Source organism: Pogona vitticeps, chromosome 8 (genome assembly GCF_051106095.1).
Source record: "Pogona vitticeps strain Pit_001003342236 chromosome 8, PviZW2.1, whole genome shotgun sequence".
Lineage (NCBI taxonomy): Eukaryota > Metazoa > Chordata > Lepidosauria > Squamata > Agamidae > Pogona > Pogona vitticeps.
Genome location: NC_135790.1, coordinates 7,112,250 through 7,137,551, shown reverse-complemented (window position 1 = coordinate 7,137,551; position 25,302 = coordinate 7,112,250). Strand labels below are relative to the sequence as shown.

Sequence of the window (25,302 nt, the reverse complement as noted above, 5' to 3'; positions counted from 1 at the left end):
TGCTCCAGGGAATAGGGCCAAATCCATCAGATTCCAATGACAAGTTACAAGATTAAATACCAAGAAGAACCTCCTCCGGATATGAGTTTTTTCACAGTGAAGTGGACTACTTTAGAAGACGGTGGACTGAGGTTTTGCAACAGACACTGGATGGACATTTCTCAGGGATGCTTAAGCTATGAATTCCTGTAGTGGTGTGTTGCTGGGCTAAGTTCCCCTATGTAGAGTTGTTTATCAAGGGAGAAAAAATCCCTTGAAATGGCTAATTTAACTATTGGTTTAAAAATTAGGTGGAACCTGGTGTACAATATGTTCAGATTATCTACCTGTGCTTCAGAAAGTAGGGACACTTTGCCATCCTACATGCCCAGGCAGATTTCAAAATTTCTGACAGCTTGTTCTAGCACCCCTGCCTGACATTGTGGTTAGTCTTAATTAGGATTAGTTTAAAGATATTACCTCCACTGACTATGGTTTGATGCTGGCTTATATGAAATGAACCAAAGTTAACGTTAAACCACACTGAAAAATTTCCAAGCTTCCCACGGAAGAGGAAGACAAGGAGGATTTTTCCGGACATAAGCCATCACACAGAACACCAAACACATCAACACATCAACTGAAACAACAACATTTTCCTCTTTATTAGGAGTTCCCATGGTAAGATAACACAGAGTTTGTAAGGAAGAAAAAACACAAGACTCATTTTATGCCATTATTTGTACCATCGAGAGAAATGGTCAAATATCAGTACTTCTTTTGTCTACACACATGATCAGCTTAGCACTTACAGCTCCTTCACAAGCACAAATCCAAGGGTTAAAATCCAGCTAGTAGTAAATTCTACATGGTTTAAGGTTTTTTTTTAATTTTAATTCTTATTTTCCTTTTCCTTTAGAGCATCAAGTCACTGCGGTAAATTAATTCCATGTTCAATGTCATTTCGTTTTCAGCATTTACATATGACATTCATTAAAACAGACAAAGCGAGCAAGCTCCCCACACGAAAAAAACATGCTTACATAGCTTGCAAACATTTTTTTTTTTGAAATTTTTACTCTTCCCCCCAAAAAACAGACCAAAATGACAAAAATAACAATGAATACAGGGGAAAAAGGAAGACTCAAGTGAAGAGCAAAGAGATGCGTGTTTCGTAGAACTGAAACAAACATGGTATGCTTTTATTGTTTTTTTTAAATTGTCCTTTCCCCTCTCAAAAAAAACAACAAAATAGCCTTGCTTAAATTGTTCAATAAAGCACAAATGGAAAAAGAAGAAGAAAAAGCTGCAAATATATATATTACACTTACTAAATCCTTTCCCCCCCTTCTTTTAATAAAAAGTGCAATCTCTCAAGCCAACAAAAAATAAAATAAAACAAAACTCAGCTAAAGCAGTCTGGAGTGATCGAACTGTCCCTCCACCCAATGTGAAATATGAAACAGAAAAAATGGGAACATTCCATTCAAATCGGATCAGAAGCCCTTGTTACATTTTAGCACCCAGTTAGCAAATACCTGTTTGTCTGTTTTTCATTCACCTTAATAAACACAGGAAGATGGGATCTGCATGACACAGTAGCAGTGGTTTGCTTTCACTTTAACTGCAAAGGCTTTGTCCTAGGGAACTGTGGGATTTGTAGTTTGGGAAGGTAATGTCCAGAAAACTATAATGTTCTCCCTGAACCAGAGCAGAGGATTTTAGGTCCCTCACCAAACTATAAAACCTAGTTATATTATAGAGGAAAGCCATGGCAGTTGAAGTAGGAGGAAAGTCCCACAGGGTAGATTCAGTCAACATGCCTGACACCAAAGCCTAGTTCAGTTGCTACCTCGCCATGTATGCTGAATCTGCATTTGGCTCTTTTCATAATGGGGTTCCCGGAGCCCCATATGTCTTTTGGAAGTATTTAATGGGCAGCTTCTCCATACAGATGTAGCTACCTCAGCTTCCCTCTAATAGGAGTTCTGGGGAAAGTGGTGAGTTTATGAAACATCTCAATATGAGGCCAGTGGGCACAGTAGAGGCAAATAAACGAACAGGGCTCCTCGTAGCTGCCTGTGTTAATCATATGGATCCTGAAGCAACCAGAATGGTAAATATATTCTGCAGCTACTGGCCAGAAAGGTTTGGAGTCAATGGGCATCAGGCCTGGCTTATGAATAGAAAAAGGGACGGGCAGATTGAGCCGATGGAAGTCTGGCCTGTATTACTTCCAATGACAAGCTGGTCTGTTAAAACACACTATTAAAAACAGGCACAGAAATACTCACAATTCAGGAAGAAAGGAGAAAACTCTATCGCATTAGAGAGAGACTCTACCACTGTGCATACACTACTCAGTAAGCTTTTTTCTTCAGAGAAAGCATTTTTCTTAAGGGTGCCTTAACGATGGGGATCTCCTAGTTGTAGTCTAAAACGATGACCATTTACTTTACCACCTCAAAGCTTACAAACACCGCCTTGTGCCGTACGTGTAAACCAAACCAGTAGACCAAGGGGTGCAAAACCAGTAGAACAAGGGGTGCCTGCCAGAAATTCTGTTACTCGAATTGCCATCAGCCCTAGTCAGCACAACCAATTGTGAGTTGGAAGGTAGAGGTGAACAATTGCAAAACTACAACTCCCTCTCTCCCTTAGAGCAGGGCTTCCCGACCCCAGGTGTTCCTAGACTGCAATTCCCAGAAGTCTTCACCACCAGCTGTGGTGGCTGGGGTGTCTGGGAGTTGTAGTCCAAGAACATTTGGGTTACCCAAGGGAACCATTGCCTTACAGAGTTATCTCTCCAATGCACTTGGATGATCCTTCCTGCAGCGCCCCTCTTGATGGCTCCTGTGAGGTTTTCTACTCTGGATATTATTCTGCCCTATTTTTTTCCCTACCATAAAAAGTGTATCATCAGAATTCAGCTTCAGCGTGGCACATCTGGGCCACAAAGCTGCATTTTAAAATTTTGGGATTTTTGATTTGATTTGATTTTAAGACAAACCTAAGACAAACCTATTGAGGCAATTGTATCAATCTCCTTTTTCCATCCAAAAAACTGGCAAATGTCCGTCCGAATGCAAAGGATCATTATTTTTATTTCATTTGTCAATATAAAACAAATTATAAGGACATGCAAAGTATGTGGCAAAATATCAGCTAAGCAAAGAAAGGAAAAAGATGGGAAAAGCTAAGAAGCAATTAGATCAGACTTATTGATTGCAATGGTTGTTAATGTAGTAGCTGAATATAAATGGATTTGGGGTGTGTCTGATCGATATGATTTTAAGCTAAATTTGCCTGGATCTGTTTTTACTCTTTCAAAATATTTGTAAGCCACCTTGAGCACTCTCTTTTAGTGGAAAGGTGGGGTATAAATGTAATAAATAAAAATAAATAAAACAATCCCCTCATTATATCCCATATGGGCCATAAAATTCTACAACATTCTTCAGTAGGGTGGACCATGCCATATCCATGTATTCATGTTCAGAAATCGGAAACTTCTGATTGCTCAATCTGGGACATCCAATTTGAATTCATGGCACATATTCAGAAACTAGGTGGGAAGGGAGAAACAAGCTAATGGCCACATCTATTTGGCAGGGCACACAGAGTCTGCTTATGCACTTCCTTTTGGTCGGATGAGCTGCCTCTGAACAACACAGGATTTGGAGAAGAAGCAATCATTTTGTTGCATATCAGCAACATCACAAAGTGCAATGCCCTCTATTGGCACAAATGGTTGAAGGATCAGTGCCCAGGTATTGCCCTTTGGAGGCCGTTCTAGGCAAATCCACTTATATCATCGGAGAGGTGCTCAGAGGGAGTGCCATGCAACACAACAGAGCCAAGTCTTTCTCTATACACACCTTCATGCACACCAAGACAGCCCAGTGCATGGGAGGTCAATGAACATCACCCATACCCCCATTCAGCCTTTCCTCTTCAGCTAGACATTTGATCTCTTAAACAGCCTCCCTCAATTAAAAAGGAAAAAGGTCCTACAGGAGAAAAGAGGTCCACACAATGTCTCATTCTACATAAACTCCTGATAACAGGCCTTTTGCATAACAGGGAGCCACGAATCCAAGCCGATGTTCTGCAATGAGTCCTCTAGCACTGCAGTTACTATTAGACTAGATTAAATGCCATGCCCAGAATCCTGCTGAACGACTACACATGTGTGAGTTGAATGGCATTAACTCACTGCTGTGCATTGTCACCAATTAATGAGACACCAGTTGCATTACTAGGCACACCTGTTATTCAGTCAGTCACGTGCCTCGTAACGGGACTAGCACCTCATTAGTTAGCTGCAATTTACCACAGCGAGTTAAACAATTTAACTCGCACACTCATACAGTATATCAACAACAGGATTCTGGCTTCTGCAGTTTCAAATAACTGCTTCTTTTGTTCAAAGTTTTCTAGAAGACTTTTTTTTAACGGGCCCATTTAGCAGCATGCTTTCTAGCTGGAGATCATTTTAGTCTCCTAAACCATTGAAGTGAATTGTTTGGAAGGATCTTTCAAGAATTTGTCTCCAATTTAAGAAGAGTTAGTGCTTCCGAAGATAGAGAACTCAAGTCCTCTTCAGGCATTACACACTGAATTTGTGTGCAATTCAGAGCTTCAGGAGGATGCAAGGAATGATCCAGATCTCTCTGCTCATCCACAGCACAGATCTTGAGGAGTGGCTGTTAAGTGTTTTTATGTTTACAATGATCCTATGATCTGCAGCCTTGAAAAAGAAGGCAGGGTTCTTAGTCATGGGAGGGCTGAAAGCATGCTGATGTGACTACAATTACAGGAACCTATTCAGACCTTAGTGTATGAAGGTCTGGAGGATTTCCAATGGGAAGAGAGGCACTGGGCATGGACTTAATTTTTGCACATCTCCATCCTCACCAAGCTTAAAGCGCTAGCTGGCTTCAGGTTATAAGGCCTGAATAGGGCTTCGGTCTCTTCAGAATCTGATGCTTTCACGATAAGCACAGTGGAAGACCCCACCAGTAGGATATCAGTTGGACTGACCAAAAGGCTGGACTGCCTTAGCAGCTGTCAAAATCTTACTACTAAAGACCGGTAGATTCTCGTGACAACCTGGCCATGAAAAGATGCAGCCATCAGGATGTTGTCATTGGTGGGCAGGAAAGACGAAGGACAATCTCAATCCCAAAATAAGGCAACTTAAAAGAAAATACAACACCTGGGAGCAAGCACGCACGGGCGTGTGCACGCACTCACACATGTACACACACACACATACTTACAAAATATAAAGAGAAAAGAAAATAAATGATCTTTCAATCCCAGAATGGGGGAAGAGTACTTTTTAAAAAACCCTCTTAAGGATGAGATACTTCCCACATTCCCAATTACACCTTGGGCTGAAACCTTAACAGCACAGATTCTACTGTCATTTATATGGAAAAGAGGGTGCCGATAAGTTTGGTCTTGAATCATCATCTCCATGTTCCCTTTAAAGTAGCATGATTGCAAGTCCAGTTTCCGAAACATCCAGTTTAAATCTTTTAATGCTTTCTTCAACCATTTAACCCGAACCTTCCTTTATTTAAAACAAAACGAAACTGAGAAGAGACGTCCCTGGAAAAATTCACTTTATCCTTCCTTTAAAACAAAACAGAATAAAATCATGCCAATGGTAACACAAGCCCAAGTTCTACATTTTAGTGTTTGGCTTCCTCGCATCTCCCAAGCCGTCAGGAAACAGGGAACTGGTTCCCAAATGTGTAAGGATGTGAAAGTGAGTTATGTTCTGTGAAGATGGCAGGGAAAGAGGGTTGACAACCAAGGGAACAAAGGGGGTGGGGAAAATGGATCTGTAGCCTCAACTAGGCCTTACCCATAGGTTGCCCGCAGTAACCATCACAGGCTCTAAAAGAATCAAAAAAGGGTTTTCAAGTGTCCCACCCTCTACTATGATCCGCTAAGCGGCCATGTTCCCCTCATTATTCTTTAACCCAAGCTGGTAATATTGGCACGGCCACCGGGTGGCGCCACGATGCGCTGCGTGGTACGGCGAGGAATATTATCATCAATTTGTGCACCTAAAGAGAGACAGGGCAGGGAGTCAGGGAAAAAGAGAGAGAAAGAGAGAGAACGATATATAAGCCTAGGGAACCAGCATGTATAGGCACATAAAATTAACCAGTTCAGCATAGCATCTCGTTGAACCAGCTCAACATGCTTCCAGCACACAGTTGTTCCATTCAGCACATTTTGGAGGTCTATCTATCTTAAAAGTTAGTGTTAAAACTCTGGTGATGACCTGGGGGAGCCACCAAAATGCCCCAGGTATGCCACATGTGACTTCTGCCCTATACATCGCCAACCCCTGCTTTTGGGGTCATATAGGCAGACGGTTTCTGTCAACCCAGGAAGATAGGAAGCCCATACGCCCCTCCAGCTTGTTACTGTTTAGGTTGATTACAAGTGCTATCAAGAGCAGAAATGGGCACAAAACACCCGTTTGGTGATTCGTGCCAATTCGTTTAGTGGCCAAACAGGGGTTCGGCCCGTCAAAGCTCTGCCTCTTCCAGTGGGCACCCCCTCAGAAGCAGTGGCCTGGCTTCCCTGCCCCACCTCCTCCAGCTGCTGCCTCTGAAGGGGAGCCTGCCAGAGGTGGGGCTGGAACAGCTGAACACCCGTTTGGCCAGTAAACGAACCCACACGAAGGACAGAACCGGTGGTGCGTGCCCATCTCTAATCAAGAGTTTCAACAAGCAGTCTTTTTGAACCCAGGACCTTCTACACGGCCCAGCATGAGGTCCACCAATGGGCTATGCCCCTTCCCCATCTGCATGTGATGCTTAGTTCTTTCAAAGTGTGTATCTCTGTACTTATGACCTCTCCCATCTGCTCTGAAAAATAAATATATGGGGGGGGGGGGGGAACATCCAAGAGATCTACTTTCCAATGATTAGGAAGCACAGCCAGCCAGAAGGTAAATAATTTGTCAATGGTGGCCTCCAAACTATGTACATTCATTTTTAAGGGAACGTTTGTAAATTCTGCTTTTTCTTTTTCTTTTGGAGGGCAAGTTTAAGAGTCTTATCAATCCATGGTGCTCTATTAGATCTTACTTGACCAGTTTGGAAACCTCAGCCTATGGTGCTGTGATATCTCCATTTTTTTTTACTTCACTGGCAATTTCAAAAGTGGCAGGTGGGGTGTTAAAAAAGTTTGTAGTGGCGTACACGAAGCCCATGGGCTATATATTGATCAACAATGACCAGAGCCTCTAAGAAACCTCCCATTTCTCATTGTTCAGACCACTTTAGAGATATCCCACTTCTTAACAAAACCAGTGAGATCCATGTTTTTAACAGAAGTCAAACAGAGGCAATAAACCAGAAAGACTCCCATATTTCTGCTTGGTCTTAGAAAAAAGCAGAAACACAATGCTGAGGAACAGAAATGCAATGCTCAAGAAAATGACTATGCTGGATTTGGCCAGCCAAATTGAAATCCACTCGTTTGTCCTATCCTGTCCCCAATCACAGCAGAAAAGGTGCACAGAAAACTTTCATTCTCTATGCTCAACATCATCAGGTGTGTGAGTGATGCACAAGGAGAACCACTATTCTAAATAAATATATATAAATAAAAGATTTCACCATAATATTTTAGCCTCACATAGGTATGTACCAGACAAGCTAAATCCAGACTGGTGCAGGTTCCTAACAGGTGGCGCCTGCTGTTTCGCCGGAGACGTCTTGGCTGAAGATGCTGGTGTGACCGTTTTGGGGGTCACCGACACTTCACAGACGGGGCCGTCGTACAGGCCACGAGGCACACCCCTCAGCTCGGCCAGCTGGGCAAGAAAGAGGGAAAGGTATCATGTCTCTTACTTTTACTTACTTTTATTGAATTTATACCCCGCCCCTCTAGTTCTGATTAAATGCATTTTGATCATTGACAGGTTATGGGTTTGTTTGTTTTTTAATGCAGGCCCACTGCTTCCCTGCTCAGCTTCCACCACCAGGTGCTGCCTCTGAATGGGAGCCAGGCCACAAGGAAGCAGGGCTGGGAAGTGCCAAACACCTCTTCATCTGAAGGACAAACCAGCAGTTCATGCTCATCTCCAGGTGTGAGAGACAGGGAGCTAAAAGAAAACATGGCTTGTACATGTGCAATATCTTTGCAGTCTTCTCCCCCGAAGACTTCAGATTTTTTAAAATTACTGTATGGAAAATGGTAAAAGGTAAAGGCTCCCCTTGATAATTTTTATCCAGTCGTGTTCGACTCTAGGGGGCAGTGCTCATCCCCATTTCCAAGCCATAGAGCCAGCGTTTGTCCAAAGACAATCTTCCGTGGTCACATGGCCAGTGCGACTTGGACACGGAACACCGTTACCTTCCCACCGAAGTGGTCCCTATTTATCTACTTGCATTTGCATGCTTTCGAACCGCTAGGTTGACAGGAGCTGGGACAAGTGATGGGAGCTCACTCCGCCGCATGGATTTGCTCTTACAGCTGAAGATCTACAGACCTTACAGGACAGAGGCTTCTGCAGTTTAACCTGCAGCGCCACCACGTCCCTTGGCAAATAGCTCAGTGAGTTAGGGATCTGGCTGTGGAGCCAGAGGTTAAAAATTCAACTCTTCACTGTGCAACTCTAAAGAGCCAGCCTGTGTGACCTTGGCCAAGTCTCAGGGCACCTCCAGAAGAAGGCAATGGTATACTACTTCTGAGTACTCTCTAACTAGAAAACCCACAAAAGGGCTGCCATAGAATTGACTTGACCGCACATAATTATATTATTTATAATCCAGTGTCCTTCAGCTTTATGGAACTCTCATTTACACTGTGTACTCACCCTGCTCCTTGCCTTGATGCGCTTGTAAACGAAGTCAGGGAACGGTTTCCTAGCAATGTATCGTCCAGAGCCCTCAGTTACGTGAAGATTACCATCCTCCAGCACTATCTTCCCTTGGCTGATGACCACCAGCGGTGACCCACGGCACTCCATGCCCTCAAAGATATTGTACTCCACAGACTACAAAGGGAAAAGAGGAGTGAGAGACCAGATCCCAAAGTTTAGGGCTCCATGAAGAGTTGAGATGCCACTACTAGAAATACTGTGTCTTTAAATTATGACTTCAAGAGAAGCTTTATTACAACTTTTGTGCCAGGTAAAGAACTTTCACTTGCCCAACCCTTTTAGAAGAGCTGGAATTTGTCTTCTCTTTTTCACATGGATTTTAAAAGTTGGATCTAGCCGCATTCAGAACTGGATGTAGAACACCAGGTAACAAACATCAGGCTGGTGCAAAATGTTGTGGAGCAATGACTTGTCAACAAGTTTAAAATAATGATCAGAAACCTGCTGGGGAAAAAATGCATGTGACAGTAATTCTACAAAGGGGTGTGAACTATGGCCAGTTGTCTGTTACGTGACCACTTGCATACCAGTTGCAAAATCAGTTACGTGATTAGTCACATTCCACTTTGTTCAATTTTGGCTATTTATCCATTCCACAAAGGTCATTTTGTTCCTGTCTTCTGATCTGCCACCAATCTCTTCTGATAAGCGCCCCCATCATCCCTTCTAAGGGAAGGGCCACACCCAGATGCCCAGGGCAGCCGAAGCTGCAGACTCTCTGATTTCGGTGCCGCTCGAAATTCCCCTCCAAGTTTCGGTCAGAACTTTATAGGAGTTATCCAAGGTGCCGAACTCTTTCTGGTGTTCAGGTTCAACTCACTGGAGTTTCAGCACCTTGGAAAGCTCCAGTAAAATTCCAACTATTGCACATGTTGCAGAAATTCAGTGCTATGGCAGCTGTGGGGAAATCTCACTTCAGCTTTCCTCAGAATGCATCTTCTTGGAAAAAGAAGCTGTGCAGAGAGTGTGCCGCTAGTTTAAGACCGTTTTCTAGAGGTATGTCCTACCCACATGCTAGAAGTATATCCTACCAACATGCTTTCTTTCACTCCTTTTACTTTTACACCATCAGCTTTGGAGTTGGCCACAGAGGCTGCGTAAATGTTGGGGGAGGGGGATTCAAGAGGCCTGCCTGATAACTACTCCCAATTTAAGTCACTTGTAAATGAAGTTGAAAAAAATACTAAGGTTAAAATAGAGACCTACAGCATTGCACCTAAACATCCATTTCCATCCAGTTTGATACAAAGCCATAAAGGAGAACTCTGAATACTTTTTCTGCATCCAGTTGTGAATCCACCTGATGTGTTTAGCATCTGCTCCCAATTTAATCCATTTGTTAATCAAAATAATCACAGGGGAAATTTTGTCAAATTTCCTACTGAAAACAAGGTAAGTCTAACTCTCTTCATAGACTTCCCTGCCCAAAATATGCTTCTCAGCTTGGAATGAAAAACTGTGTACCTCCTGCATACTGTAGAGGGATTTAAAACCACATTATAGGATACATAGTCAGTTCACATGCCTTGCTAGATTCACAGACTGACTGTCACAGCCAACAATTCCTTTGTGGAATGCATGTGATTCAACTGTTCCCCTGATAGTTATGTCATTTGCATGATATTATTTTTTTAAGCAAAGTATATTCCCCATATCCATGGAGGATTTGTTCCAAGACCCACATCCTCAGCAGATGCTTAAAACCTCAAATAGCAAATGATAAAAGTATAAAATCCAGAAATATATAATTTCTCCATGTAGTACTAGAATTGGCCACTAGAAGGAGCCAGATACCCTGCTACATATTTTTCAACAATACACAGCATGGTCTATGGCTCCCTCTACTGGCCATTTCTGGTAAATATATTGTGAAAATATATATTTCTATGTTTTTTTTTTCCTTTTCATATTTTCAGACCATGGATAAGTGAATTCATGAATATGACGCCCGTGTTCCACTGTACCAGTAGGTAACTTTCTTAGTTCAAGAAAGCCTGCCTGCTAGTTCTTAATTTTTTTACAGATAAAAAAAATTAAATATGTTTCCAAAGAGCTACGGAACCCAGCATGAACAAATCACGTTACTGCATTTCTGCACAGTGATATCAGGTTTTTCCACCTGAGAGCCTACTGCGAAGATATATTAACCTTCACTCTGCTTCAGCTTCTTCTAAAGAAAACTGACAACCAATGCAAGACTTCAGAGAAGCTCTAAAAGTTTCATTCAAAAGAGCACTTCCTGCCAATGGGAAATAATTTCATCTTTTCTGCTTCTGAATGAGAACAAGAATTCATAACAGGAAATCATTCATGAGCAGAGAGAGGGAGGGAGAGAGGGAAGGAGAGAAGTCGCCTCCCCCCATTCACATGGCTTTCTTCCAGTAGCTAGACTGGGACGTAAACAGGCCCACACAGTGGTTTTTCTCTCTTTCTTCCAGGGCCATAAGTTCAGAAAATGTTCCTTTTTGAATTGTCTAAAGGTCATTTCCAACATTCCTTTCCAGACTGTGCCCCTACTATGGATTTTCAAGAGAATACTCTGCTGAGGTTCTTCCAGAATCCAAAACAGACACGATGCAAAGGATTCAAAATTAAACCACTCTGTTGATTTTTCCTCCACTTGAATTTTAAAGCAACAGAAAGTTCGGATTTCGTAGGAGAAGCAAGACAGGGGAGGGGGCTTTTGCAACCCACCTTCCTTGTTGTTTCAAGCAATCCTTGTTCGTAGTTTTTTTCTCAGTCTAAAACTGCCCTGAGGCAGAAGTTAATCCTTGAATCGTTTGCTGTACAGAAAACTCAGCAGCAAAACACAAGAGAGCCATATTTCCCGAAGTGGTTTTCTTGGTTGTTTTTACATTGGCCAATTGCTTTTTTGGAAGATATTAAGATTTCTTCGTTGGAGCGACTGATAAAATATTTTATACATTGCTGTCCTCTCAAATCTACCAGGCATTGTCAAACAACAAGCACGGGCACTTTGAAAAACATGTTTCTCATGACATTTTTTTCAGTGCCTTTTTCTCCTTTAAAAAAAAACAGCAAAATGAAAACTCCGAATATTTCAGGGGTCAGCAAGAGTGAAAATAAAAGTCTTATTTCAATGTGTTCCAAAATGTAAACTATAACCATGCTTCATCGGGGAAATTACAGATAATAAAGTAATTCAATTTGATTGATCTGATTCAGGAGGTGCAAGAAAGTTAGTAGTTTGGTTACTGTGGGTTTTCCAGGCTGTTTGGTCATGTACGGGAGGTTTTTCTTCATAACGTTTCACCAGTCTCTGTCGCCGGCATCTTCAGAGGACAGGAGCTACAACTCTGTTTGTGTTCTGTCTGAGAAACAAAAACCCTGATCCCACAGTTACATATACTCAACATTCCCACACACTACACCAGAACACAGACAGAATTCCAGCTCCTATCTTCTGAAGATGCTGGCCACAGAGAATGGCAAAACATTAGAAAGAAAAACCTCCAGAACACGGCCAAACAGCCTGGAAAACCTACAACAACCCTCAGATCCCATCCGTGAAAGCCTTCAAGAACAAATTAATAGTTTCATTCTTCAGAATTTCCCTGATGAACATTATTAATTATTTTAATTTGTATTTAAAAATGTGAAAGGTACTGGAGGTCATGCCCAGCATTTAGATGAAAGCAAAGCCATGGGAAAAAGCATTCTGGAGAGATGACTTACTATGTTATGAGTCTTAGCCGAGATAGTCTTGACGCTGTCTGGGTCCCAGATGACCAGATCAGCATCAGAGCCCACTGCAATACGACCTTTCCGTGGATAGAGGTTGAAGATCTTGGCCGCATTGGTACTGGTGACAGCTACAAACTGGTTCTCATCCATCTTACCAGTTACCTATTCGGACAGGGTGGAAAGAAAACGATGGTCCCATCAAAGAGGAAAATCACCAAGAAAGCAATCTTGAAAGACACCTCTGACCCCGAGTGACCCCTATGAATGGAGTGACTGTTATAAGATGCCAGAATGTGAAATGATAATAAGGATGCAAGAACTAAACTGCTGCAAAGTTTGTGTGAATTTTCAGATGTTTGAGTCATAACTTGCTCGTACAGATGAAATCCTACAGCACTTGGCATTCAGTAAAGTTACACCTGTGAAGATACACTGGGAGTTACACCAAGGCAGTTTGCATTGTGCTCCTGATTGCACAATTGACTGCACAACTGATTGTTTAACTAACTGTGTACTTGCTGGATATAACTTCTGCCCTTGTGCAAAATAAGGCTGCAAATAACTCTTGCACAACTTCATGTTATGCAGGCACAGCTGTGCAATGGGATTTGGGCCATCAGATCCTATCCATAGAGCATTTTCATCTCTCATAGTCTTTCCTAAGGTTCTGTGGCTGTGATGAGATTGGAAAAGCCTCCCTCTAACTTGACACAAATCAGTTTCTCCCTATGGTCAGACTGGGGAAAACTGTGGCTTACTTAAGCTAGAATTTCAGATCAAGCCAGGATCTTAAGCCAACTGGAATTTTTGTATGACTGCAAACCCTGGTAAAGCAGGACTCCAAACTCTTTAGACATATTAACCCGGCTTGAAGTGAGTGTATATACAAAAGCCCCTTGAAAATGTAAGTCCAGTGTTCAATTGAGTGCCCATTCAAAATGAGAGGCTAGAAACATGGAAGAATAAGAATTTTGGGGTGTGGGGGGAGTAGCTTGTTTTGATGCCTTCACTGACACTGCCTATTGTGCCATGACATGTGCAGGCCAAATGCTTATACTGGGCTGGAGAGTCAGAAGGACGCTTAGAGCATCTTCAGGTCAAGGGATAATTCTCAATCAAGTGAGAAAAATCCTCCAAATGTTTCAAGAGCAGAACCTTCAGATCAGTTCGAGATACGCTGGGGATTGAGAAGGTATCCACGCGACACCATACTAATAGTATGATACCACTGTAACAGTCAAAGCAACATTCTACAGGAGTTGGGATTTGTGATCTGCTGAGATACTAAAAATTCTCTGCTGTCATTACAGACAGTGCACTACAGCAGAGAATTTGTAAGTTCTTCTTAAGCTTCTGTAGGGTAGAGCCACAATTAGCTCCCAACAACGGATGTAGTATAAACATACTTTTCTTCTTATGATGTTGTAGATCGGTGATTCCCAACCTTGGGTCACCAGATGTTCTTGCACTGCAACTCCCAGAAAATCCTGTCCAGCACAATGAGTGGTCAAAGCTTCTGGGAGTTTTAGTCCAAGAACATCTGGGGACCCAAGGTTGGGAATCAGTGTTGTAGATTCACATCCTCACTTCAACGTTTGCTCCTAAGCACAGTTATCTTTGGCAAACCCCTGGACATGATATCCATTAACATTACCAAGGTCTTGGTAAGCCACAATTCCTTGCCCCTGAAAAAAAAAATCATACCACAGCTTTATCCCAGATTATGGACATCCTTTCCTCAGTTCCATTGGTTCCTTCAGGAATGAGAGTAAAGTTGTCCTTGCCAACAGCCTTCTGAGCCGTGTTGAAAGTACAGTGGCCACTGCCAGTGACCTGGAGATCACCACTAAAAATGAGAAAAGGAGAATTAATAGAAGGCATGAATGGTAAAACAAATTAAAATACCAGAGTGCCTACCTCCACATTTAATGGGAATCAACTTCATGAATCAAGTTCTAGTTAAATTTCCCCCTTTCTTTCAAATTTAACATCCACTGAGCAAACATGGGGGGAAGGAATGTTTATAGTTGTTTACAGAATCTGCAGAATTCCTAGTTAAACATTTAAATGACTAACAGAATTCAAATGCTAGTGCAGTCTTTTCCTACTAATTTAATCAAAAGTGAATAATGTAACGTCCAAATAGGGTTCAGTTTGTTCCTGAAACAGTTCCATTTTATTTTATTTTTGTTCCAAATCTTATTTCAGCTTATTCTAGTTCTGTTCTAGCAGAACGGTGTCTGTTTGTCATTTGTTTTCAAAGGAAGAAGGAAGCTGCTTCTAGTGGCTATTTTCACTCAAACAAATGGTGTGGTTAAAGTATCTCCATATCTGAGCTTTTCTTTAAAAGAAAAGAAAAACTTCTGAAAGGATAGCAAAAACTGCACTCATACAGAAAGACCTGAAAATCCAGCTGCCAGTCCCAAATGAAACAGAGCTGTTGATTCACCTGCTAAATTATGAGTGTTGATGCATATAAGCCCCATTGATTCAACAGATCAGCAAGATGGGCTCGGACTACCAAACTGATTTAAGCCATTGATAATTTCTTTGGAAAAAGGTCTGAGGTCTTTTGCTTTTAAACCAGACTGGTCAAATTCTTCTTGCATATATTACACTAGCAAAAGTGAAGTCAACTGCAACAGCAGATTGCTGCTAATTAAAAAGCTCCTGTTTCAGTCCTTCATTGCTTAGACGTAACCTTCTTGTATAGAAGTTGGGTAGCTTCGCATCCAGCCCAACATCGAAGCAGTCCTTTTAATTAGTCCCAGTCTAAACTCTGGAAGAGTTCAAAAGGGGTATTCTTGCATGAAGTAGCCTGCCACTAATTAAAGAGTCTCCACTTCAATTCCAGGTCAAATGTGAAGCTCCCCCCCCCAAAGGAGATCATGTTTAAGCACTAAGGATTAAAGGAGTGAATTCTGTGACAAGTGGCAATCTCCTGCTGCAAATGATGTCACTTCCCTTACACTGATGTTGACTTATGCAAGAGGATTTTAGCCAAAGAATATTTAGTATCATTTCCTGCAGTGTTCCAAACTCAAGGAATCTGGAATGATGACTGTACTCAACCAACTGGCTGCACTCTATGAAATACTTCTGTGAAAGCATCTCTAGAGAGGTATTTGGCAGAGGCAGATCCTGTAAGCATCCTTAAGCATCCCCACCCACAGGTTTGCTGAATATGTGGTAGATCTGGACAGAAAGTGAAGCATGAGAAACTGAACTGTGGAAATTCATCTTCCATCTGACATTGACGTAGGACTCAAAGTACCAAACTGAATGACTTATACTTGCCACAAAGAATATTACATTGACCCAACTGCAATGCCACCATTAGCTAGGAACCTCTTCTCCACTGAGGCCAGATTCCTATGGGGTAATTCATTAGGCCAGGAAAAGACAAAATACAGCCCGTGATATATATGCAGCCTGTGAGGGAAGCAGATGAGGGCCCTCAGCACCCCTACAGACTTCTGACCCCCTGTAAATATTTTGATTAGAACACCCCCTTGGGCTCTTTAGGGAGTATGGGAGGCAACTGTGCCAAAGTTTAGCCACCAGCATCTCTGGGACCTCATTCATACCCTAAACGTTTCTAGTATTTGTTTTAAAGGCCTGATAAAGTATAAAGAGTTTTCTCCATTATTAAGAAGCAGTCTCTTCTAAGGAAAATGTTTTGAGGACTGTATGAGGTTCATAGGGGATGTGGTGGCGCTGCAGGTTAAACTGCAGAAGCCTCTGTGCTGCAAGGTCAGAAGACCTGCAGTCGTAAGATCGAATCCATGCGACGGAATGAGCTCCCATCGCTTGTCCCAGCTCCTTCCAACCTAGCAGTTCAAAAGCATATAAAAATGCAAGTAGATAAATAGGTACCACCTCGGTGGGAAGGTCACGGTGTTCCGTGTCTAGTCGCGGCCACAGAAACTGTCTATGGACAAACGCTGGCTCTACGACTTGGAGACGGGGATGAGCACTGCGCCCTAGAGTTGGACATGACTGGACTAAATGTCAAAGTGAGGTTTATATGCAGCATCGCCCTCCAAGGTGTAGATGGTGGTATGTGCAGCCCTTGGATTTCTGGACTTTTTCCACTCCTGAGCGAAGGGCAATATGGGGCCTCCCAGTGTTGGGGTGCCCCATCGCTGGAGGTTTTCAAGAAAAGATCGGACAGCCATCTGTCCGGGATGGTATGAGGTCTCCTGCCTTGGGATAGAAGACTTCCAGATCCCTTCCAACCCTACAATGATTCTATCATTCTATGCCAGGGTAGGAGCTTTGTTAGAGTTGCATGCCAGCAGTGGGCAGGGCCCCTCCCTTCTCTTTCATGCCCTCTCTGACCTCCTTCACTTTTCATTTCTTATGTATTCATTTTATTTTATATCACATTCCTCTATGTGTAGAGAGCTCACAAACAGTTAAAAACAAGTACCATTGAAAATAAAATAAGCCATCCTGTTGTCATTTTTTAGAAAACCGTATCACAAAATCTTGAAACTCCAAATAAAACCAATGTAAAACATTGAAAATTAGGGACTCCCACAAGGGAGAAAATAGTATAGCAAGCTGCAATAAGTCTTGTTCGGTTGTTAAAAGGACTGCCTAAAATGGGAGCTCTTTGCCTGCCATCTGGGGTACGATAGAGAAGGGAGCAAAACATGGTGATTTTGTTCTTTATCAGCCTCTTCTTCTCCACCTAGCCAGCTGCTAGAGGAGAGAGAAAAATTATGCTTGCGAAAGATCAAACTGACAGCTCAGATCTTTTGGAATTTGGCTGAAGGTAACCATTTGCCAAGATCTGTTCTGCATTGAGCCAAAAGCTTGTTGTGATCATCCTTAGCTCATGTATTCTCCACTTCCTCCACAAGGAGGTGCTCAAAGGCTTGTTGCAATGATCCTCAAGTCATGTGTGCCACACTTCCTCCACCAGGAGGTGTTCACAAGCCTTCTATTCCAGTTTTGGGTCAGTCACAACTCACTGTACTGCCCAAACTCACAGGCTGTGATCGACGGGCAACTATGGTTTGCTTGAAACAAGCCCACTTCAAAACCATAGTTTAGGTCAAATCCAGCCAATAATCAAGAGGAGCTTTTAGGAGAAGAATCTCCCTGAAAAATTTAACAGTGAAAAAATTGGGGAGTATTGATTGGTGGGAATATGGGGAAAACCCTAACCATGATCAAGCTTCCTTCAAGGCAGCAGTGTGTTGTGGTTTAACCTGGCCATGCTATTCTGATGGCTATGTTGTGTTGTTTAGTCATTAAGTCATGCCCAACTCTTCGTGACCCCATGGACCAGAGCACGCCAGGCCCTCCTGTCTTCCACTGCCTCCCAGAGTTCGGTCAAATTGATGTTGACACTGTCAACATGAATTTGATCCAAATTCGATGACACTGTCCATCCATCTCGTCCTCTGTCGTCCCCTTCTCCTCCTGCCTTCACACTTTCCGAACATCAGCATCTTTTCCAGGGAGTCTGTTTAGTTCACTGACGCCCAGGATGTCAATGTTTATTCTTGCCTTCTCCTGTTTGACCACATCCAGCTTACCAAGTTTCATAGATCTTACATTCCAGGATGGCTATACGTAACATTTCTTGACTGTAAAATATGTTCTAATTTGTGAACTGTACAAGAAGATCAAAAACACTTGGGATAACACTCTGATAGTCTTGACTTCACACCACATTTAACGTTTCCTTGTCCTTGTCATGTATTCATTTGTCCGTTGTAAGTCCATCCTGCCTGTTTTCCTGCAAACACAGGATAATATACTCCTTGCCACCTTCCCCTTATTTTTCTGTAACAAGGGTCTAAGCCACTGGTTCTTAACCTTGGGTTACTCAGGAGTTTTGGACTGCAACTCCCAGAAGCCTTCACCGGCAACTGTGCTGGTTGGGGTTTCTGGGAGTTGCAGTTCAAAAACATCCGAGTAACAAAGGTTAAGAACCACTGGTCTAAGCAATGCTTGGTTGATGCATCTCATCTCCTATCTCCCTGCTGCTAGAGAATCATCTTCCATTAGCCACTGGAGGTAGGAAATCTTTAACCTGCATACTTTGTGTTGGTTCAGCCTTAATGGTTTGTTCAGAGATCAGAATTTCATTTCATTACATTTTGTTTTTTAAAAAGGACAAAGTAGACCCATGCAACAGAATGTTCCTCCTACTCACCAAGACAGCAGAGAATTGAGGAAGTCCGGAGTGGTGGGATCTGGACTCAGGGGTGGCGAGGTCACAAAAGCAGCCGCTTTGGCCCAGTTTTTACTCCAGTAGTGTGATCCATCCGTACCCAAGCTTGCTGTGATCGGCTCACCATAGACCACAGTGCCTACAAAGAAGGGCAACAACGCAACCGTTACAACCTCTGCTCAACTCACAAAAGTACATTTCCCTTAGTAATCCATGGGGGGAGGGGAGAGACTGAAAACACTCTAATTTATTTAAACTGCCTTAAATACAGTCCATTTAGCCTGTGACAGGCAAAATCCAAGGGTCCAGGACCCATCTGCCATCCTCAGAACTCATCAAAAAACACTGTGAGCTCCCAAAAGCAAAAACAGAGAGCAAGAAAAACAGGTAGAGACTGGACATCTACTTCCAACCTTGGTGACCATCACTTCTTTCAAAATATGGTGCCCAGGATGGGGCTACAACCAGTTTAAAAGAGGAACAGCCACTCCTAGCTTTCGCAAGTAGCTGTTTACCTTCTTTCATGTCTACACAGAGACAGAGAAAGTGAGAGATTCTACCCAGGAAAGGTGTTCCTGGAGCCTACAAAGGTTGATTAGGATGGGCACAGCCTGCAGGAATCCCACCTTTGAACTAGTCCAGTGTTTCCTGCCTCAGTATAAGCCACTTCTCAAGGTCAAGAGCATGGGGTGTTAACCCTTACCCCAGGGGCCAAATGCAGTCCACAGAGGTCTCTGATCCAGAGGTCTCTGTGGGAGTTCCCTTGCCGTCCGACTCCCTCCTGCTCCTTCAAAAGGGAGATGGAGCAACAGCTAAGCTAATCTTCACTTCTCGCCTTCCTTCTTCACAGAGGACCCAGGGACCCAGTTATGTAGGGAAGTGGTGAATAGGTTGTCCAATTCCCCTTCTACATAACAAGACCAGATAGCTTCAGATATGGCCGTTACTCCCTCTCCCCTCCTCTCTCTAACAGATCACTTCCACGTCTTCATCATACTGTTCCACACAAGACAATCTCTGGGATGAAAGAATGTTGTGATTGCCTCGTACTTCACCAGCATTTTCCCCGCAGTTTGAAATAAGTAGTAACATGAGCTGGGATGGCAAGTACAAAAAAAAGCAGGAAGTGACGAAGGACGGGAGAAAAATAATAGGGGGAACGTCTTCCTAAACACGTGGGTGTAACTGTTACTGTGAAGGATTTGTGATGGTGTGGGTGGCTGGGTTTGATTCTCGCCTTCCAAAAAGATTTAATAAATGATCTTATTAAGGCAGTCACCACCTCTCAAGCTTTCTTCAAGATCTTGCAAGGTGGGGAAAGAGGCTGTGAAAAGAGCTACTCAAACCACCTGGGTTCCTTGGAGGAGTCTTAGAAGATAAACCTAGACCAGAGGTGGGGAACCTGTGATCCCCTGGAGGTTGCTGGATTACTAGTCCCATCATTCTCATGCACTGGCCAGGTTAAAATATAAGGCATCCCACCACTCTCTATCAAAGAACCATGACTTTCAGAAACAACAACAGCAACACAGACTCCTTTTCCCCCTATGAAGAAAATCTATATCTTGACAGATATTACATCTATATCTTGTCATCTACTGCAACTGCAGCCAAGATGCTGCTCTCCAGATGTCATCAGACTCCAACTCCCATTATCCTTCATCAAGGATCAGCAATGGCTGATGGGTGCTGAAGTCCACAACAACAGGTGGAAAGTCACCCTTAGCTCATCTTTGATTTAGTTTTTAACGTTATATTTTTCAGTAGAATTACTGAGAACACACACACACACATAAATAATTTCAAGGGAAAACAGATAATGATTCTATTAATCCACCTGCAAGAGAACATAAGAAATTTTGATGGAGACCATATTTTTAGTAATTGTATTTAGAAACCGTATTTGCTGCCTAGACTACTGCACTCTACTGTTGCTATATGTGCCAGTGGCTTGAGAATCACTGATCTGGAGAGATGCCTTAGGTGCATGAATTCTTCCGAGCATGCACGGAGCAAATTTCCCTTCTATGAAAGCTGCCACACATCTGTGGATGCAGCAGTTATGTCTTTCAGGTCACACAACTCACAGGAACATTTGTGTGTTGCAGTTCAGGAACTGCGCAGCTGCCAAGCTGGAAATAAACATTTTCAGTGTGGCAACAACAACACCAGAGATGGAAAAGTGATCTCATTAATTTGGGCTTGTTTAGACTGCCTCACACTCAATCCAAATTCTCCACGCATGAGAGAGAGAGAGAGAGAGAGAGAGAGAGAGGGAAACAGTGGGAGGAAATATCTTCAGCTTAAATCACTGAAACTCAGAGACGCTTTAAATAGAAACTAATAAGGATTAAGAAATTAAAAGGGAGAGGGAATGAGAGCTCCTGATGCTATTCAACCATCCATTCACTGAAGAGCTGAATTCAGAGACAGGATTTGAAGAAAATAATGCTTGGCTAAAGTGCAACAGCGCTGAGTGTCTATGGGCCCCCAAACATGAGACAGCTAATGAAGATAAGTACTAGGCATAGGGCTGCTTCATACATTAGACCAATGGTTCCCAACCTTGGATAACCCAGGTTTTTCTTGGACTACAATTCCAAGAAGATTTCACCACTAGCTGTGCTGGCCATAGTTTCTGGGAGCTGCAATCCTTGGGAACTGCTGCATTAGGCTTTTGGAAGTGTACAAGCTTCCGAGCATAAATGCAAAAACAAAAATGATGCATTGGACATGCAAGTTCTTCAGTCTAAAACGAATTGACCTAGCAAGAAGCAGAATGAAGCAAATATTCTGCCCTCAACTATGGTGAAGATCTCCTGCAACTACAGCTGAAATAAGATTTAACTGGCAGTCCAAACATTGAAATCGACTTGCTCCTTTGTGGCAAATTTAATAGTTGCCAGGTACTCTTAGCTATTTAAGCTGACATCTCTGCTGTAACACCACCCTTATCCACATAATGGCCAGAATCATATGGACATTTGCTTACAGTGTGCATGTAACTAACCAGGACTGACCTGCAACTAATTGACAAGGCGTAACGACAATCTCCATTATGTGTCTGGTCACATGTCCAATTGTACACCTGAGATGTGCACCATCAAATCCACTCCAGTCACTTCCAGTTTTGAACAATACACACACACAGTGAGGCCAGCAGGGACCTTTGTAAATGTAGTGAAAGTGGCCCTAAATCCATAGAGGGCATAAGGAACCTTTTGGTTGGTTGGTTGGTTGGTTGGTTGGTTGGCTGACTGGCAGGCCGGATAGGGAGGGAAGAATTAAATAGAGTAGGACAGACAGGCAGAGGCCTAAAGCAGGTATAAGCAGTCTTTGGAAATTTCTAAGCCCTGACCTCCAATCTGCTTGCAATTCTGAGACTGCTATCTCACCGATATGTCATCTGGATTCAGACTGTACAAGGCACTATGTACCATGTTTGCTCCAGTTTGCTCTACTCAGAGGAAAACTAGATTTAAAAAAAAAACAATTCCTCTCTCTGCTGTTAGATGCATTTGGAAAAATGAGTTCATTTCTGGGCAGGCTAGAGAGAAGTGGAGGAAGTGCCACAGAGAGGGCTGATTTTGGAGAAAAGATTGAAGAAAGAGTTGACATACTGGGGGAAGATGTGATTAAAGAGAAATGTTCAGCTGCCCTTCAATATTTACTAAGGGGGTTACCAAGGCTACTGTGCGTGGTTGAGGAGCAAGAAAAGAAACAGTGGAAACTCAGATTTCAGCAGCCAATGTCCCAACAAAATGTTTGGGACTACAGAATAAAGGCCTATAAGAAAAGCCAATTGCGCTGAAAGTTAAAATCCAGACTGGACAAAGAATGCACACATATCGAAGAGGGAGCCATATGACATTGGCAAGGAAGGGAAAAAAATGGAAGAATGAGCATGAATTTTCCATCCGACGACTATTCCTAGGACTTACCCTTTTTCCTGGCCTGCGCAATGACTTCTGCTGCGCTTTTGCTCATCACCTTGGTGACATATAAGGGGCAGTTGGTTTGGTTAGCGATGGTTATCACCCGGTTTACTGCTTCAGCCTCAACCTATCCAATGACAGGGCAAAGAAAAGCACAGATCTGTATTAAAACAAGCAGATTTCCCCACAAACTGCCATAAAATTCCATTTTTAAAAAAGAAATAAACAGCAAAAAAGCAAGAAACAGTTAAGAGAATTTTGCTTCTATGCCAGTGGTTTCCAAACTTGGGTGACCCGGAGGTTCTTGGACTGCAATTCCCAGAAGCCATCAATACCAGCTGTGCTCGGCTGGGGTTTCTGGGAGTTGCAGTCCAAGAACACTTGGGTTACCCAAGGTTGGGAACCACTGCCCTATATGATTTAGGACATAACAGCAACAATGATTTCTGTGTGCACCTGGATAAAAAGACATCTAGTCTATTTCTCAAGAGTCTCGAGAGATGGCCTTGATGGTTGAGGGATATGGGGAGTTGTGGGTGGGGGGAAATCCAAGCTATGATCTAACTTGTGCATCTAGTTACTCTGACTTAAGGTTTTTCAGTGGCCAAGGCAATTAGGCACCTAATTTCTGTTATGTTCTGCGCCTGGTTTCTGAGACTGAAAAATGACTGGTAAAAAACAAGACACACTCTCCTCTTCTATTTTGTTTAAACAAACAAAAATCTCCCTCCTGACATACGCGCGGCCCCTAGGCTGGGCATCACTAAAACCCAATTAAAAACATGGTTGTTTATTCAGGCCTTCCCTCCAGCCAGTTCTTGATTTTCTTTTCTTATTCTTCCTATTCTTATTTTATTGTAGTTGTTGTTCATACTATGTATGTATTTGTTGTTTTATACTGTTTTTTTTTTATATTGTAAGCCGCCTAGAGTGGTCTATTCGTCCAGATAGGCAGGATATAAATCAAATATATAAATCAAATAAATAAATAAATAAATAAATAAATAAATAAATAAATAAATAAATAAATAAATAAATAAATAAATAAATAAATAAATAAATAACAATAACAATAACAACCACAACCACAACCACAACCACAACCACAACCACAACAACCACACACCCAGATCTGGCCCATGAACTACTGTCTACCTTGCCAGGCGAGTCCTTATAGAATAGATCACATCAATGGCCTACATACACTGCCATCCTGTCTCCCACCATGCCCAACCAACCAGATGGCCAAGAAAAATGCAGAAGTGGGACACAAACACAATAGACCCATTTTCCTCTACCTCAGTGGTTCCCAACCTTGGGAAGCTTAGACTAAAACTCTCAGAAGCCTTCCGCACTAGCTGTGCTGGCCAGGATTTTTGGAGTTATAGTTCAAGAACATCTGGTGACCCAAGGTTGGGAATCGTTGGTCTATCTTTTCATGGCGAGGGAGTGGCATTTAAGAAGCCTGTTAAGCCCACAACTGGAGCAGAGGTGGGGAAAGTATGTCCCAGAGATTGGATATGACTCCAAGTCCAGTTCTGCAACTCCCCATAGCCAAAGGAGTCCCCTTTTATAACCATAAACAGTCGGGGGGGGCATTCCTCAAAGCTTTTGATTTGGAGGACCCTCAAGCTTGAAGACATGGGACGTGGTGGCACTGCAGGTTTAACCACAGAAGCCTCTGTGCTGCAGGGTCAGAAGACCAGCAGTCATAAGATTGAATCCATATGACAGAATGAGCTCCCGTCACTTGTCCCAGCTCCTGCTAACCTAGCAGTTAAAAAGCATGTATAAATGCGAGTAGATAAATAGGTACCACCACAGTGGGACAATAACAGCGTTCCGTGTGTAAGTCGCACTGGCCATGTGACCACGGAAGATTGTCTTCGGACAAACGCTGGCTCTATGGCTTGGAAACGGGGATGAGCACCGCCCCCTAGAGTCGAACACGACTGGACAAAAATTGTCAAGGGGAACCTTTACCTTAACTTTATCCAAGCTTGAAAAAAACCCTCAAACTAGACATCCTGTTACTTCTGCTTGTGCTTCCTCCGGGCTCTTTTTTCCAGCACTTCCAAGAGCAGCGTGGCCCACAGAGCCACCGGGGGCAAAAACTGCCCTCCACCAGGGTTCTCAAAGTCCAGGAGGTAATAATATAGCCACAGTGAGAAGCAGCTTTCAGCAGCCATATCCTTGATGACTTTTTTTAAAAAAAACCCTTTGAAAGCCAGGATGGTGCCTCTCACATGTTCTGGTTTCAAATTCCACAGTTTGACCACGCTGTGTGGAGAAGCCTTTCCTTTCTCATTCCTGTCTCTTCACTGGATTCTAGTACTAAGAAGGAAGGGTGTGGCAGAAGCTCTCTCTATCCAGTGTCACCACACCATGGATAATTTTGTAGAATGCGCCCACAGAGACACGCATTTTTTTCCTAAACGAAAAAAGCCTTCCAGGCCTCTGCAAAACCTCTACTTGTGGCAAGGAGGCATGACTGAAGCCACATGAAACGCGGCTGCAGCTTCTTCCACGTGGGCGGGGAGGCCCGGCTGGAAAATGTCGCCTTTCAAGTCTCTTGG

General features: G+C 42.9%; 1 protein-coding gene across 4 annotated transcripts in view; it reads right to left on the bottom strand.

Moving 5' to 3' along the window:
* Nucleotides 1-620: 620 nt before the first annotated feature.
* DPYSL2 (dihydropyrimidinase like 2) overlaps nucleotides 621-25,302 on the bottom strand; it is a 91,245-nt gene continuing 66,563 nt past the window's right edge. For 2 of the 4 annotated variants that reach the window (XM_020814146.3, XM_020814148.3), the window contains exons 8-14: nucleotides 22,733-22,853; nucleotides 18,774-18,930; nucleotides 14,306-14,447; nucleotides 12,593-12,763; nucleotides 8,831-9,010; nucleotides 7,660-7,825; nucleotides 621-6,059 (exon numbers count right to left, since the gene is read on the bottom strand). In XM_020814146.3, coding sequence (XP_020669805.3) covers nucleotides 5,968-6,059; nucleotides 7,660-7,825; nucleotides 8,831-9,010; nucleotides 12,593-12,763; nucleotides 14,306-14,447; nucleotides 18,774-18,930; nucleotides 22,733-22,853 — 1,029 coding nt within the window. In that variant the 3' untranslated portion in view covers nucleotides 621-5,967. Of the gene's footprint in view, nucleotides 6,060-7,647; nucleotides 7,826-8,830; nucleotides 9,011-12,592; nucleotides 12,764-14,305; nucleotides 14,448-18,773; nucleotides 18,931-22,732; nucleotides 22,854-25,302 lie in introns of all 4 variants that reach the window. The other 2 variants (XM_020814145.3, XM_020814147.3) reach the window with 1 other exon arrangement.